Source organism: Ambystoma mexicanum, chromosome 2p (genome assembly GCF_040938575.1).
Source record: "Ambystoma mexicanum isolate Mex_15411 chromosome 2p, UKY_AmexF1_1, whole genome shotgun sequence".
Lineage (NCBI taxonomy): Eukaryota > Metazoa > Chordata > Amphibia > Caudata > Ambystomatidae > Ambystoma > Ambystoma mexicanum.
The window spans coordinates 532,878,903-532,893,062 of record NC_090923.1 but is presented as its reverse complement, the minus strand read 5'-3'; the positions used below and the strand labels follow the sequence as shown (position 1 = coordinate 532,893,062).

The 14,160-nt window shown below is 39.3% G+C and overlaps 1 protein-coding gene across 13 annotated transcripts in view; it reads left to right on the top strand.

Moving 5' to 3' along the window:
• IQSEC1 (IQ motif and Sec7 domain ArfGEF 1) overlaps positions 1–14,160 on the top strand; it is a 3,055,115-nt gene that overhangs the window by 2,932,709 nt on the left and 108,246 nt on the right. For all 13 annotated transcript variants that reach the window (XM_069643967.1, XM_069643968.1, XM_069643965.1 and 10 more), the window contains one exon: positions 5,334–5,500. In XM_069643967.1, the coding sequence (XP_069500068.1) occupies positions 5,334–5,500 (167 nt within the window). The remainder of the gene's footprint in view (positions 1–5,333; positions 5,501–14,160) is intronic.

Genomic DNA, 14,160 nt, shown 5'->3' with positions numbered 1-14,160 from the left:
GGGCTGTTCTGTATTAGTGGAGAACATTAGGTGCCACTGCAGTGAGCGTCTATTTAGACGCTTAGACGCTGCGCTCAACATGTCACGTCAAGTTAATCACATCGCCTCCACCTCTGCCACCAAGCTCATTAACGCAAGCAAACTATTCTTTCCTCCGACAATCGCCTCACAGTTGCACAGGCTCTCATCGGCTCCAAACTGGACTACTGCAACGCTCTACTCTGCAGCACTGCTGAAAAAAACGTAAACAAACTCCAAGTAATACAAAACAATGCTCTCCGTGCCTCTCTGATCTGTTCACTGGCTCACTGTCAGAAAAAGAATTAAGTTCCAAATTCTTTCAATCACCCACTGATGCCTGTCAAACAATGCACCTTTTCTCCTCGCCCTGAGACACAACCGACATACTCCTGCCAGACCCTTACCATCCTCTCACAGCCCCTGCCTCATCATACCAAGGCAAAAGAGCTGGGGGATCAAGCTTCCTGGTATGCGCTGCTACCCTCTGGAACAACCCCTCCCCACCTTTGTGCTGAGCCCACCTACCACATGTTCAGGAAAAAGCTCAAAGCTCAAGACCCACCTGTTCAACTAATCTCATTGTATATTTCCGTTAAAGCTACTCACTGTAACTAGTCCCTAGATGCCCATGGGCCATATTTCTAAATGTGAAAATAAATAAATAAAAAATAAATAAAATGGATCACTGAACCGAACATTGTCTGACCAGCCCTCTCAATAATTATAAATGGTTGAGTGATGGGCACATCATTTAGTGCATGCCCATCTTAAAGCCCCACATATCTCCAGTTAGTTACCCAATCTGTGCCTTCTTGCATGACAACTGAGCTCAATCTCAAAATGTTAGTCCTTTTCAACTATCTAGTTTATTTGCATGATGTCTGATTTATATTTTTCTTCACATCATGTGTTACAACAAGCTGCATGCCCGTGTCAAGCAGTGACTACACACATGCCAGTTTATCACACTGCGTCCTATGGTGTGTCTTCATGTCTTGAAGGTACAGCATTAAGAACTAGATGGGAATGTTTTGGCATGCCTCACTTTGCTTTCTGGTACCTATAGGCCTTCATTTTACGATGGGTAAATATGCTAGACAAATTCCGAATGACCTAAATGAATTGACGATAATTACATTGCATCATTTAAATCCACTGCATCTGCTTATTTTTGCGAAAGGACTGTAAAAAATAGGAAGCCAGAGACACATAGATTAATTCCCCCTGCCTACGCCTACATGGCTCCATTAATATGAGCAGGGCACCATGAAGAACCTCCAGTATTCTGACTGCCTGATTTGAATAGGAACACATTTCATTTGTAATTATTGATTACAAAAAGAGATCTGTTTTAGAGTCAAAATATATTGTACTCCCCTAAGAAAATGCCCCATTCAGAATAAATAAGTGGGGGCCCATCCCATGAGTCCAGGTGCACACTAAAGGTCTGATTCACAGAAGCATTGTATAATGGCACAGTCCAATAGGAAAATGCTCTGTGAATCAGGCCCCAAATGTTGACTGTGGAGATCTGTGTACAACATCAATGTACATGTTTAAATTCCAAGCACCCACACTAATCCTTTCATCCACCTCAGGTTGATAGAGTGAGTATTGTGGAGTTTGGTGATAATCACAGCTCTTATGTGCCGCACTGTAGAAAGCGCAACTGTGGTAGAAAGCTCTGTATAAATAGATTGCTAGTTGTGTAAAGAAAGTTAAAAGCGGTATTCGGGGTAGCATGGCATGGGGGAATTGAAGCGATTTGGCAGGGGCGAATGGGAAAGAAGTGACGGATGAGTAGTGAGGGGGAATACCAGAAATGGTTGAAACCCCCCCACCAAATGTCTTGTCCCGTTCCCTGTGCATGTCCACCAAACCAAAGCCATGAGTTCTCAGACTTGCAGGATTTCTATTGTCATGTCCCCTCAACTCCATGTTCCAACTACTTCACTAACATCTCACTGTCTCTACAAACCAAGAAGGCAAATAAGATCAAACTAGGAGCCGGCTGCCCATCAACTCTAGCAAAGCATTCCGTCTATAGTAAGACAGGCGATAGTCCATCGCTGTTTTAGGAAATCGTTGGTTAGACCTTTCTGGAACATGCACTCCTTGTCCTAGATTGGTCATCTGAACTTGAGGATAGGAATCATCCTCTGGTCGCCAAACTCTTTCTGCAAGAAACCAATTTGGCGACCAGGAAAGTGTTGCCACTTTCGAAGCCAAAGCAGCTCAATGCTTTTTCCAGGCACGGTGTCTCCTGCACCACAAGAGAGTACAGAGATGTCTCCCCATGTTGGTTTAATATTCTATCTCTCAACCGCATTTCCCCAAGTATCAGCAATTCATCCATGTCCTGGATTAAAGGTGTTCAAATACTGACTATCGTCCAGGTCTTATTAGCCAGATAGCAGGGAGAATAGCTGTGCTTGGTTGATGTTTTAGGACCCACGTTTATAAAACCATCTAGTATACCATTGAACAGTATCTCAGGTTCATTGTGTCAGAAAAAGACTGCCAAGGGTGACCCTGCCATGCTACCTGAATACAGCAGGGATTAAATTCACCATGATCATGGTCCTAGTTTCAATTTGTTCCCACCCAAAAATGTCAATTTCTTACCCAAATTCAGTTGCCCCGTTGACTCTTTAATTAGGGCACACTCACTTGATTGACATTCACCTGATTGTGGTCTGTAGATCCTGGGCAGACTATTTTTGCTGGAGTCACCTTGCTTCCTCGAGATGATGTTCAACTGATCGGTGCACTGCATCATCAAAGCAAGGGGTGTCCTTATATCAAGCTATTTGCACCCAGCTGAAGCGCTAGGAGTTCATATCTTGGATTGCCAGGCACTTGAACATTTTAGGGAGTGCTTTGATGAAAATCTGTAAAAATACAGATTTGCGTTTCCTCGTCTGTGCAGATAGCCAAAGCCTTGAAGACATCTATAAAGGTCTGCGGTCTAGCCAAGCTGCTCACCAATGTAATCTAAAGCTGTCCTTAAAATGTGCTCTTCAGTTTCTGAAGGGAAGCAGAGTACCCTACCCACCATGACCCCTTTCCTTCGCTGATCTTGAGAACTCAGCTCCTCCAGGGCTAGCCTTCATCTACAGGTGAAATGTGAAGATGATGCTGGTGGCTAAAAGTTCTTCGCAATACAATGTAAAAGTGGCTTGTTATCAGATGCTGCTTTCGCAGATGCTGATCTATGCTTTCACTTGCGTGTTGCTGCATAAGAGGCTCTGTGCCAACAGTTGGCAGAGCGGATTATCCAGGCTAATAAATCTTGGAAGCATTCGGCTATTGGGACCTAGAAGACTGGCCCCAAAATATCTATATTGAATTTAGCCAATAGGTGCTGTTAAAGCGTCACCTTTGCATGCTCCCTCTGATGAGAGATCCTCTGCCCTTACGTAGTGCTAATCACTGTGCCCAATGTTGGAAGACTACTATCTTGGTGCCAATCCACAAAGGCATGAATTTTAAGTATTCTGTTCTTTAGAGCCTTTTACCCTTTTTCACCAAGAAATCGCGGTACTAAGAACCCTCATTTTGGAATTTTCATACGCATAAGGAAATTAGCTTTCTGGCATTGTATTTCATCGATGTTTGGAAGAGAATTTTCTTAGTGATGAAAGCCAACTTCCCACTTTTGCCAAGTCTGCCAGAAAAGCTACTATCAAGAGATGAGCAGTTGTACGCATTACTCATTTCTACGCTCTTCTTTCTGTCGTACTCATCCATCTGTGCACAGCCGGCCTGTGCTTAGTTAGCAGCAGCACCTCACCTGCACGTGCCTTTTACGGAAATCTGTTGTACCTCTAGATAGATTACTTTGCGTACCTGCTGCAGGAGCCTTCCTTAGTAGCGTCTTCTTGCAGTAGGCTCCGTTGGCCCAGGAAAGGTCCTAAAAAACCTATTTGCCCAAAGCCTGACTTTTTGATCCTGCCTTTTATATGCTTTATTTTAATTGGTAATCTGCTGCCTTCAGTAAGGAGTCAGTGGGAGCCAAAGCAGGAGTAGAATCAACAAACACTTTGATTCCACTATACTTACACACTCCTTTCTTCTCTCCGGCCAAGTGCCACCTTGTCTCATCAGGGACTCTGTACAGCCAACCAATAAGCTCTTAAACACAGTGGAGTGGGGGAGGGGGGTGCAAGTGTGTAGAACGGCTCTTGCTACCCCATCGGAAAACCAAAGGAGTTGTCAGCTGCTATATCATATACACACCAGCAAGAACACTTGCATATACTAGAACGCTCTGCTCTCTACTTTATTCAGGGGCTTGCTGGTTGGATGGACAGATTTCAATTAGGTTAGGTTCAAAATCTTCCCCGGCTCCATATACAGTGGGACATGAAATTGCTCATTAGGCCTCTCAAAACCAAACGGGTTTGACAGGGTTCTAGATGATTTTGGAACTGAGTATTTTACTATTTTTTTCACTTTGGGAGTGAAATAATGTTTTTCAAAGTTAAACAATATTTCCCATTCCCAATTGTGGTATTTTTTAAGGTAAATAAAACACATGCGTTAACTAAAAACCAGCTATCTTTTTTGTTTTGTTTTTAGTCCATGCACCTAATAATTAATGAAAGTTAAAAGATTAATTACTGTTCCTGTTCATATCAGGCAGTAATAGGATTAGAGCTCCTTCATGTGGCAGTGCTCTAGAGTGCTCTGCTAGTCCCAATGAGAACATTTCAGTGCAGCTGTGTGGGTGGAAGCAGGGGACCAGGCTCCTCCTGTCTGTCCATTGTTCCATGTTTTTGTTGGTAGTTTGTTTGCTGCCCATATTTTCTTTGATTGCCTGCCTGTCTTTAGGGAGTGTGCCACTTGCCTTCCTAGTGCACCACTTACCTTTAGGTCTACCACTGTAAGACTTTGAATTGATAATGGGATACCAGGGTGAACATAACTGTCTATTACCACCATCCTTGCAAATGATTTCCCTCTTCTTCATTAATCCTGGACTTTGCCTGCCCCCATGGTAAATGCTGCCCGTTAGTGGACCACTTGATGTGTCATATTGTGCTGGTTTTTAAGGTATGGAAAGAGGCTGTTGTAGATCATGTGTTTTTGTCTATGGAGTGCAGAAAGAAAATTAAAAAAATCCACACTCCAGCGAATGTTGGCTGTACACCAGTAAGCCAAGAACTGATGGCCTGAAGAATTTACCGGAGGAATGCGGTCTATCCATCATGCATACGCAATGACCTTCAAACTCTAAGCTTCTTCGGAGTACTACTGGTAGCTGTATGTTGATCATTGCCTTTAATCGGATTCTATGTGTTTCTTTCCAGCCAGCGGTACTGCATCTGCAATCCTGGGGTTGTGCGGCAGTTCAGAAACCCTGATACCATCTTCATCCTGGCTTTTGCCATCATCCTGCTCAACACGGACATGTACAGTCCCAACGTGAAGCCTGAGCGCAAGATGAAGCTGGAGGATTTTGTCAAGAACCTAAGAGGTACATCAAGCTGTTTGTTGATTAGTGCAATTAAAGTTTGAATTAAATGGTATTTTTTCTAAAAAACAAAAAATGGGTTTAAACAAAAATATACCGGTTTTTACAAACCCACTATCTGTTAAATATGCCTACCTTTAGGACAACTGGATACATAGAACAAGAATTTATAACACAGTAACCCTATGCTCAAATCTCTGCACACCTAACTCGCACAACAATCCACACAACCATCTTCTCGCTCAGCAAACCGCACACCCTTCACCACACCGCAACAACAAACAAACAACACATACACCGCACCAACAGCACACAAGGTCACGCATCGGTCCGCTAGTCCCACCAAAGCTCAGCGCACAGTGAAAATTGAACTGAAGCTGTCAACAGCACACCACTTTTCTCACTTTCCTATTCTCTCATCACCCAACTTACTGACCCCGCCTTCTTGTTTGCAGATCCGCCTGGGGACCAATTCCATTGGTGACGGTGCGCTGTACAAAAACCTTTCACACTAATATATATATCTTGTATTTAGCCACTGCACAGGTTTTTTTCTTTTTTTCAAAGGATTGGCAGAATTAGGATTGTTCTATGTCCTTCAATTTGTTGACAGACCTAATCCTAATTCTGCCAATCCTTTGAAAAAAAAGAAAAAAACTTGAAAAAACTTGTGTAGTGGCTAAATACAAGCCATAACTAGGAATGTTGGCTTAGGCTTAGGTCACCATTCAGCATTGGCAGTCTTTTGTCCAGTTTCTCTCAGTTTTCTCCTTTTTCTTTTGTCTATTCTGTTCAAAACTTTGAAGGAAAACCAATATTTGTGTTCTTGCGTTGTCAACAACTAACTCTCTAATTAATAGACAAATGCATCTATATGTTTATCACATTGCTTTTCTTTAGTTGTTCATGTATTATTTATATCTTTTTGCTAAATAAATATTTTATTGTTTTTTAACATGAGACTACCCTGATTGCTTTCTGAGTCTGTAACAGCCTACAATTTATTGGTTTAGTGATACCCTTGCGGTACACTCATTACAAATAACTCACTATTTGAACAAACCGTTAATTGAATTTACAGCAGTATGGACCCCATTGGTTTAGTACAAAAGAGTCCCAAGCACACACGACATGCTACATTAAGACATATTCTTTAATTCACATAGGTAGAGTGCATCATAACAAAAGTGAACATGCATACATGTTCATCTAAATGGCAACCAAATGGTAAAAACACCAATAGCCACGATTGGATTTTACTAGCTTGAAGAAGCCTGAGCATTCAGGCGGAACGCGTGGCTTTTCCACCCTTATGGGTGAAAGTGTTTTTACTTGAAAAAATTACTTGTCGCATTAAAAAAAAACTTTTCTTTGCTATGCAACAAACTATTTCTTTGTTTCCTTTGAGTGTTTACTTGTTGTTTCTGATTAATGTCATGTATGTTGCCTTGTTGCAGATTTTTTAAACAGTTAGATACATGTTGGCATATTGTAACTGTGTATTTTTTGTTTCGGAGCTGTGGTATTCATTTATCTGTGTTGGGCAGTTGGATACCTGTTGGCGTATTCTAACTGTTTATAGTCTTTTACTTTAACTTTTTGTTAATGTTGTACAAATTAGTTATTAAATTTTGTCTTTAAGAAAATTAAATACGCATTTGGCAATCTCTGCTTTACAGTAATGGTACTATCATTACATTTGAACCATCCTCATTTCTTTTTAATATATGCAGTGTAGTGACCTGCATTGATTGTGGCTCCTGCGTGGTAGATTATACCTATTGTTGTAAAGGTTTTCTTACCAAGTGACACTTGACCGAATGTGAATCCAGTCAGCTTGCAGTTGTTTTTGGTACTATCTGCATTGTACCGTAGAAGCATAAGTATTATGTAGTTACTATGTGTTTGTATCACTAAGGTGGAACGATTATCTGAATTGCACATAGTACATAATCTGCCATGGTTTGCATTCTGTAGAAGTTGCTGAAATGGAATGGATTCACAATTGGGTATGGATACATACACAAATCGCTCATTTGGGATTTGTTCCTGTGTCACATTGTTACTGAAATTGCATGTATGTTTCCACATGTATGAAATCTGTAAGGTATGTTTTTGTTTTTCAGTACTTGTAGTAAGTACATTAGAAATTCTTGTGGATCTTCTTGTGAGTTTATAGTGAATCTCACCATTCCAGCACAGTAGTCCAATTCTTGTCTTATTACATAAACACTATACATGATGTCTGGATTGTGTGTTGCGTTTCTATGAAGAACTAACATTTGCAAACACAATTGGTCTGTACTGTGGAAGTAAATATTGTTAACAATTGGTAGCAATTGAAATAGCAACTTACACCAGTTTCATTTGAAAATTTGAATGGACCAGCTAGTTCTGTCTGTGAGTGATTTTTTCTGAGTTTCTGTTCCTTCTTTGAAGAAGTACCTGATTTACTTTCCCTAATAGGTTCTTTTTTGCTTGTGGTAGTTGATGAAGTTTGAGCTTCTTTTGTTTTCTTTGAAGCATTTGCCGTCACATTCTGTTGCATTTCTGTTTGAAGTAGTTTTCTTTTACCAAGTTTTCCTTCTGGAACAGGATATGATTTCAGATGGGGGGTGTACAGTGAAGGCAGTCTATTGTATTCTAAAATGCAAGGAATATCAGCGTTCAGTTTACTTGCATCAAAGTTGATTAGAAATAGACTGTCAAGTGTACGTAAGCGTGATAGTGCTACGTAGCTCATGCCTTCTTTAAAGACTGTGCTTCCTATATCTATCCATGTTTTGTCTAGGGTAAGACCTTGGGATTTATGAATGGTGACTGCGTATGCAAGAGTTAGAGAAAATTGTTCTCTACGTACAGACATGTCTTTGAAAAGAAGGAATCGAGCAGTTCAGCGCCCTATCCTTTTCACTTCTGAAAGTTTGTCAAAGCGAATATTGACAAACTGAATGTTGTTGTCACGTGGGTATGTTTGAAAGCCAACAACTGTACCCAGTGCCCCATTAACTAGCTCTTGCTCCACGTCAAGGTTACGTTTAAGTATTACTCTACAATTTAATGATAATTTTAATATTTTTTCCAGCCCAGCTGTGTTCGAGATTTAATTTTCTAAGGTATTTAGTCTTGTAGTGGCTTGCTCACACATCAGTAGTAGTATACCATGTACGTCTAGTTTGTCTGTGGAGCAAATTTCCATTATTCGTTGCATTTCTTTTTTTAACATTGTTTCATTGAATTTGAAACAGCTTGCAAGAGTTGGGATTAAGGCCATACAATTGACATTTTTGTGCGCTAATTGTTCCATAACATCAGTAGCACATGCATTATCGCCATAAAGTGCATGAATTTGCCAGTTTTTCAATATTGCTTGTGCTTCTTGAGATAGTACACCAACTCTAATACTTTTTAAAATGTTGGCGTAAGTGAGATCTGCAGATTGACGCATGTTTTCTGTTAATTCTCTGTATTGGAAATGTTGCCAAAGGTTCACATTTCCTATGCTGCCAACAGTTTTACGGCAGAGTTTGTGTCCGAAGGTTTTAAAAATAGGTTCACCTTTCACTGGTGTCAATTGTAGAAGATCTCTGAAAACGATAATGTGTTTCCCTGCAAAGAGTTCTTCGTAGTTTGTTTTAAGTACTTCTTGCAATCTGAGGTGAATCACAGCCAACATTAGGTTGGAGACCATGCTCACTTCATCTATTAGTAGCATTTTCATTTGTTTTAATACTCTGCGCAGTTCCATTGCAACTTCTGCAGAAAGTTTGTAATAGTCTAATTTGTTTTGTTGTTCTACTGGAAGGAGTAGTAATCGGTGTAAAGTGACAACGCCTATGTTGTAGGCAGCTAAACCTGTGGGGGCAGTTACAACAGCTGACAGTTTGTTGTCTGTCAATTGTTGAAGGAACTTGCTGATGATTTTGATTAAGAATGTTTTTCCTGACCCAGCTTCACCACTGACATACAACAGTATAGGTTTGTAATTTTGGCAGGTACATTCTTTATTTTCGTGTTGTACACCATGTGCAATTTCTTTTTCAAAAATGGTGTGCTGATCTTTAAGTTTTGCTTGTAGTACAGTTAAGTCTTCTACATTTTCTACATGGTGACACATGGTGTTTTCCACTTCTGTCATAGCTAATTCTGCCTCATTTACTATTAGTGGCTGTCCTAGTGGTTCTTGACTTCCTGTTACAGAAGGTTGACTACTGTCGGAAATGTCCTTATCTAATTGGGCCTGAAGTTCTTCTTCGTGTTGCTGTTCATTGTGCAACACTGTTTTGTACTGGGTAAAGTTCACATCGGTGATAGTACTTTCATTTGCTTTGAAAGCCTCTTCATAGCAGTCATAGTTATCTATCTCTTCTTCTTTTCTCCATGGTTTAAAATGTTGTAGCAGGGACATGTAATATAGTTTTTTCTGTTGAGGAGTTTTTAATGACAATTTGACATGATTGATTAAGCTTTGTTTGGTAAATTTCACTAAACTGCCTTCACAACCTGCCACTCTATATCTACCTTTGCTTTAATCGGGTTTTATATTATTTTTGTATGCAAAGGTTTGAGCTATGTGGTATAGTTTGTGTCCACTAAATTGTTTTTTAAAATGTCTTGGCTGTTGGGATCATTTCTGGCAATTGTTTCTATGTCTTCATATGATTTCTCTACATTTAGCAGGACCAAGACTTAACCATACAATGTTTTCTGATTTTCCATACAAAGCAGTACCGGTTAAACGATCTGCCGCTTCATAGGCGACACGTTCTCAATGAGAGAGCATTTTTATGCCTAGGGTGTAAAATTTCTGAGATAGTGGTTTATCTGATGGTAGGTCATTCCACAGGTCTTGAAGCTCTGTTTTTTCTGCTTTTGTTAAGTAGGCTGTAACATATCGTGCAACTGCAGTGGAATTGTATGCAATGTACTGCACATCTATGTTTGCATTCCAAAAGATGGCAATGATTGCATTGTAATCATTGATATATTTTGATTCTTCTGTTCTTTTTATGTAATACGTGTTTTAGGTGATTTACCTTTAACACTATGCCGAACTGAAGACATGAAGTTGTTAACTTGTTTTTGTAACTGGTCTAGGGAAACCAAAGCAGCATTTGGTGTAGTATTTCCCTTTGCTTTTGTATTTTCGACGACAATATTTGCCACATTTGTGTCTTTGAAATTGTAAAATCTGTCCATGATGGTCAATATGTGTCCGTTGTGAAGGGATTTCACAAGTGGCATTTTTGGATGAACTGCAAAACAGTGGTATCACTGTCCTGACCAAATTTAGGTGCACCTTTGATCCATAAAAGCATGTAAATACGTGGTGCTCCTCTGGCTTGGTATTCTTTTCTCCAAAAGAAGTGTTGCACTTCTCTGAGGCGAGGAACAGTTTTATTACAAATAAAGTGTAGCATAGCAATGAAATTATGATGGAAATATCTTGACACATTAACAGGATCTAGAGAGCACAGTTCTCCAGGTGTTAGTATATCTGTTGGTTTTGTTGTTGTTTGCTATGCGTAGGAACTCATGTAAATCTTCCCATACATACTCTGCACAACTTGATGTAACAAACAAAGTGGGTGGTCCAAGGTTTCTGATCATACAACGTACATCTCCGTGCCGTCGGAACCAGTATTCTTTCGTACCACGCATAAACAGATGTGTTATACTTGATTGTAAAACCTGATCTTTTTCTTGCACTTCTTGTCATAATTGCGTAGCTGACATATTTTGAAAGTGGGTTCCAGATTTCAATATGTTTGCAACTCCGTAACATAGGGTTGCTAGTTCACTTTCAAAGAGTAGGTGGAATATGTATTCCCAGATTTAGACAAAATGTGGATCTTGAGAATACATTCGTAATGAGCGGTATTCTGATGTGGTATCTGAGTGGGTCTATCATCGTATCTTCTGCCTTTGCCAGTAGGAAATAGCAGTGGAAAAGCATGTGCTTCTATACTTTTTTCCCATATGCTCATTGGTGACCCTTTGGTTTGTCACATTTGGTAAGTTTCTAATGCATCATCTATGCATTCATTAGAGTGCAATGGATGAATTGTGTAATGGTCCAAAAGAGTGGATACTGCAGCAGGATCCAGAAGTTCAAACTGACCAGTTTCTGATGACTCTTGAATTATTTCAGTTGTTTCCCTTAAGCTTTCTTCAATATGTATTTCTTTGTAGTATTCGTTATTGTCTTTCAGATATTGCAAGGCTTGCCTAACTTTATGTAAGTCCACCAGTTGTTGCCAAATAGTTTTGTCTTTTGTTGGTACACCATTTACTAAGACAATTAAAGAATGCGCTATTGGACGTTGCACTCCTAGAGTGTGCACATTTTCTGTCAGATCTAATGGCAAATAAACTACTTTGCCACAAATGCCTTTCACCAATTCAGAGGGAGGTAACTTTGCTGTTTTTGGTTGCAGGCGTTTTATTGCTTGAAATGGGTGAACTTTTTGAATTATGATTCTCTCATACAAATTGAGTTGTTGCAGGGGTTTTGGTAGTGGGACTAATTCCAAATTATTTGTGATAGCACGTGAAGGAGTTTGGTTGTTGTCCAGTTTTGTAGTGCAGTAACTGCAACATATTAGGTGTTCACTTATTTGGTATTTGTTTACTGCTAAAAGGTAGAGAGCTAATTCAAACCATTTGGAATCTTCATTGTCTTCTATTTTGTATGTTACATCTATAGTTTGTGTGTTCATTTTGCAAAACGTTCTGGTTTGGTACTTCAGCCGATGTACTTTTAAATTTTATTATTTCTTTTTTGTATGTGTGGAATAGAAGGTTGCTATGTGCAGAATTGTTGCTAGTCTGTTCTAAAACTATTGCATTTTGTAAGTGGCGTTCACTTCCAAAATATTTTCTCTGGATACGGTCGATTTCTTCTTGTAGGTATTTGGGTGTACCATGTAGAACAAGAGTGTTGCTTAAATTGGCCAATTATAAAGCTGGACATTTAGCATAGTACAGTTTGTACACTAGATTTCTTACACTTGAATGATGTATTTATATTCTTTTCATATCATGGAAGGTGCTTTTGCAAATAGGTCCTGAAATGCAGGCTAATGAATGTCCTTGTAGTCCTGTGTATTTGCGCACTGGACAGATATCCATATTTTGCAGCACTTTTATTTTGATATTGTCTTTACCTTTCACATACTGATTGTGGAGCTGACGTAAAGATTTGAAAGATGTGTTAGGAATGTTACACATTAACGTGCACAGCCATTTGTATATTGGACGGTCTGGTTCAGTTGAATGGAGAGGTAATTCTGAGTTGTCGGGGGATGCTGTTGTAAGCAGTGTTTCTTGTTCCATGTTGGTATTATTGATTTTTTCATACCCTCGTCCACTGCTATGGATGGCAATTGTGTTTGTTTGATTTTGTTTGTATGCTTCTTCATTACAATATGGTTCTGTGGTCGTTGTGTGACTCCATTCACATCCACAAATATTTAAGAAGTTATTTTTGTTGACATTCCGTTTATTGAGAAGTTTCTTTTGTAGTTTAGTACTTAGTTTTGTTAGTGGTTTCATCCTATTTAACACTAAAATAAATAACTTCCTTTTGAGAAGGATTGCACTGTCTACAAGAGTTTGTAGGATTAATTTTCTACAGTAGGTTTTGAGGGTTTGACGATGATTTCGCTCCTCTTCTTATTAGATTCTGAGGGACTCTGTGGTGAAACATTTTTGCCAAAATACTTTTTTTTACTATGGGTTCTTGTTAGTATATCAGAATTCATAGGAGGATTGTTAGCAGTACTGGTAGCTGATTTTTTGTAAAGCGTTTTCTGTTTCGTGCCAAATTTTGATAGAGGAGCCAAAGTTTCGGTAGTTGAAGCTTCCTTTGCTTTGGTAAATGACTGTATGAGCTGTTTTGTTCCAACGTTCTCTACAAACTCTGCTAGAGATGAATGCTTACTTTGGACACTTTTATTTTCATTTGCTCTATTTCTGCGTTCCTTTCTACGGACTTGCTTTTTGGTAGGCATTCTTTGGGGTCTGTTGAAAAAAAAGAAGGCATGGTTTGGTCTGTAGTACAATGTATGTGTGCTGTGTGCATGCTTGCATGAGTTTGATGGGGAAGCTGTTTGTGGTGGTGTGTGAATGTGCATTGGGCAGTTAGAATGAATTGGGAAGGCTATTTTTCTGTTTGTATATTACTACACTGTGCTTCAGATGAGAGTAGAAAGTGAGCTAGTGATGAGGAGAAGGATTAATAGTAAATGTAATGGTATAAAATTAAAACAGCTATTTGTTTTGTAGTAGTAACATTCTAAGGCTTCTGTATGTTTTTGTGTTCCAAAAACACAGGGATTTCTGTGCCATTCTGTCTGTTATTCTTTGTTTAATAAATGGGGATTTGTGGGTAGAATGGTTCAGAAATCAATGTTTTTTTTTGGTGCGCAAATTACATAAATAACCCACACAGTCTCTTTGAGAAACAGTAAGACTATAAAGGTAGTGCTGTACTTATTTTATTTTGCGGAATGACCAGGTTTCTTCTGATTAGTTATTTGCAGTGTAGATGCTGATGATTTTCAGGAGAGTAGTCTTCACTGTAATTGTAAAAGGAAGAAGTTAGTAACTTTGTGTTTTTAAAGCAGTGATGTTAATGTACACGTTCATTTTGCATCTTTCGT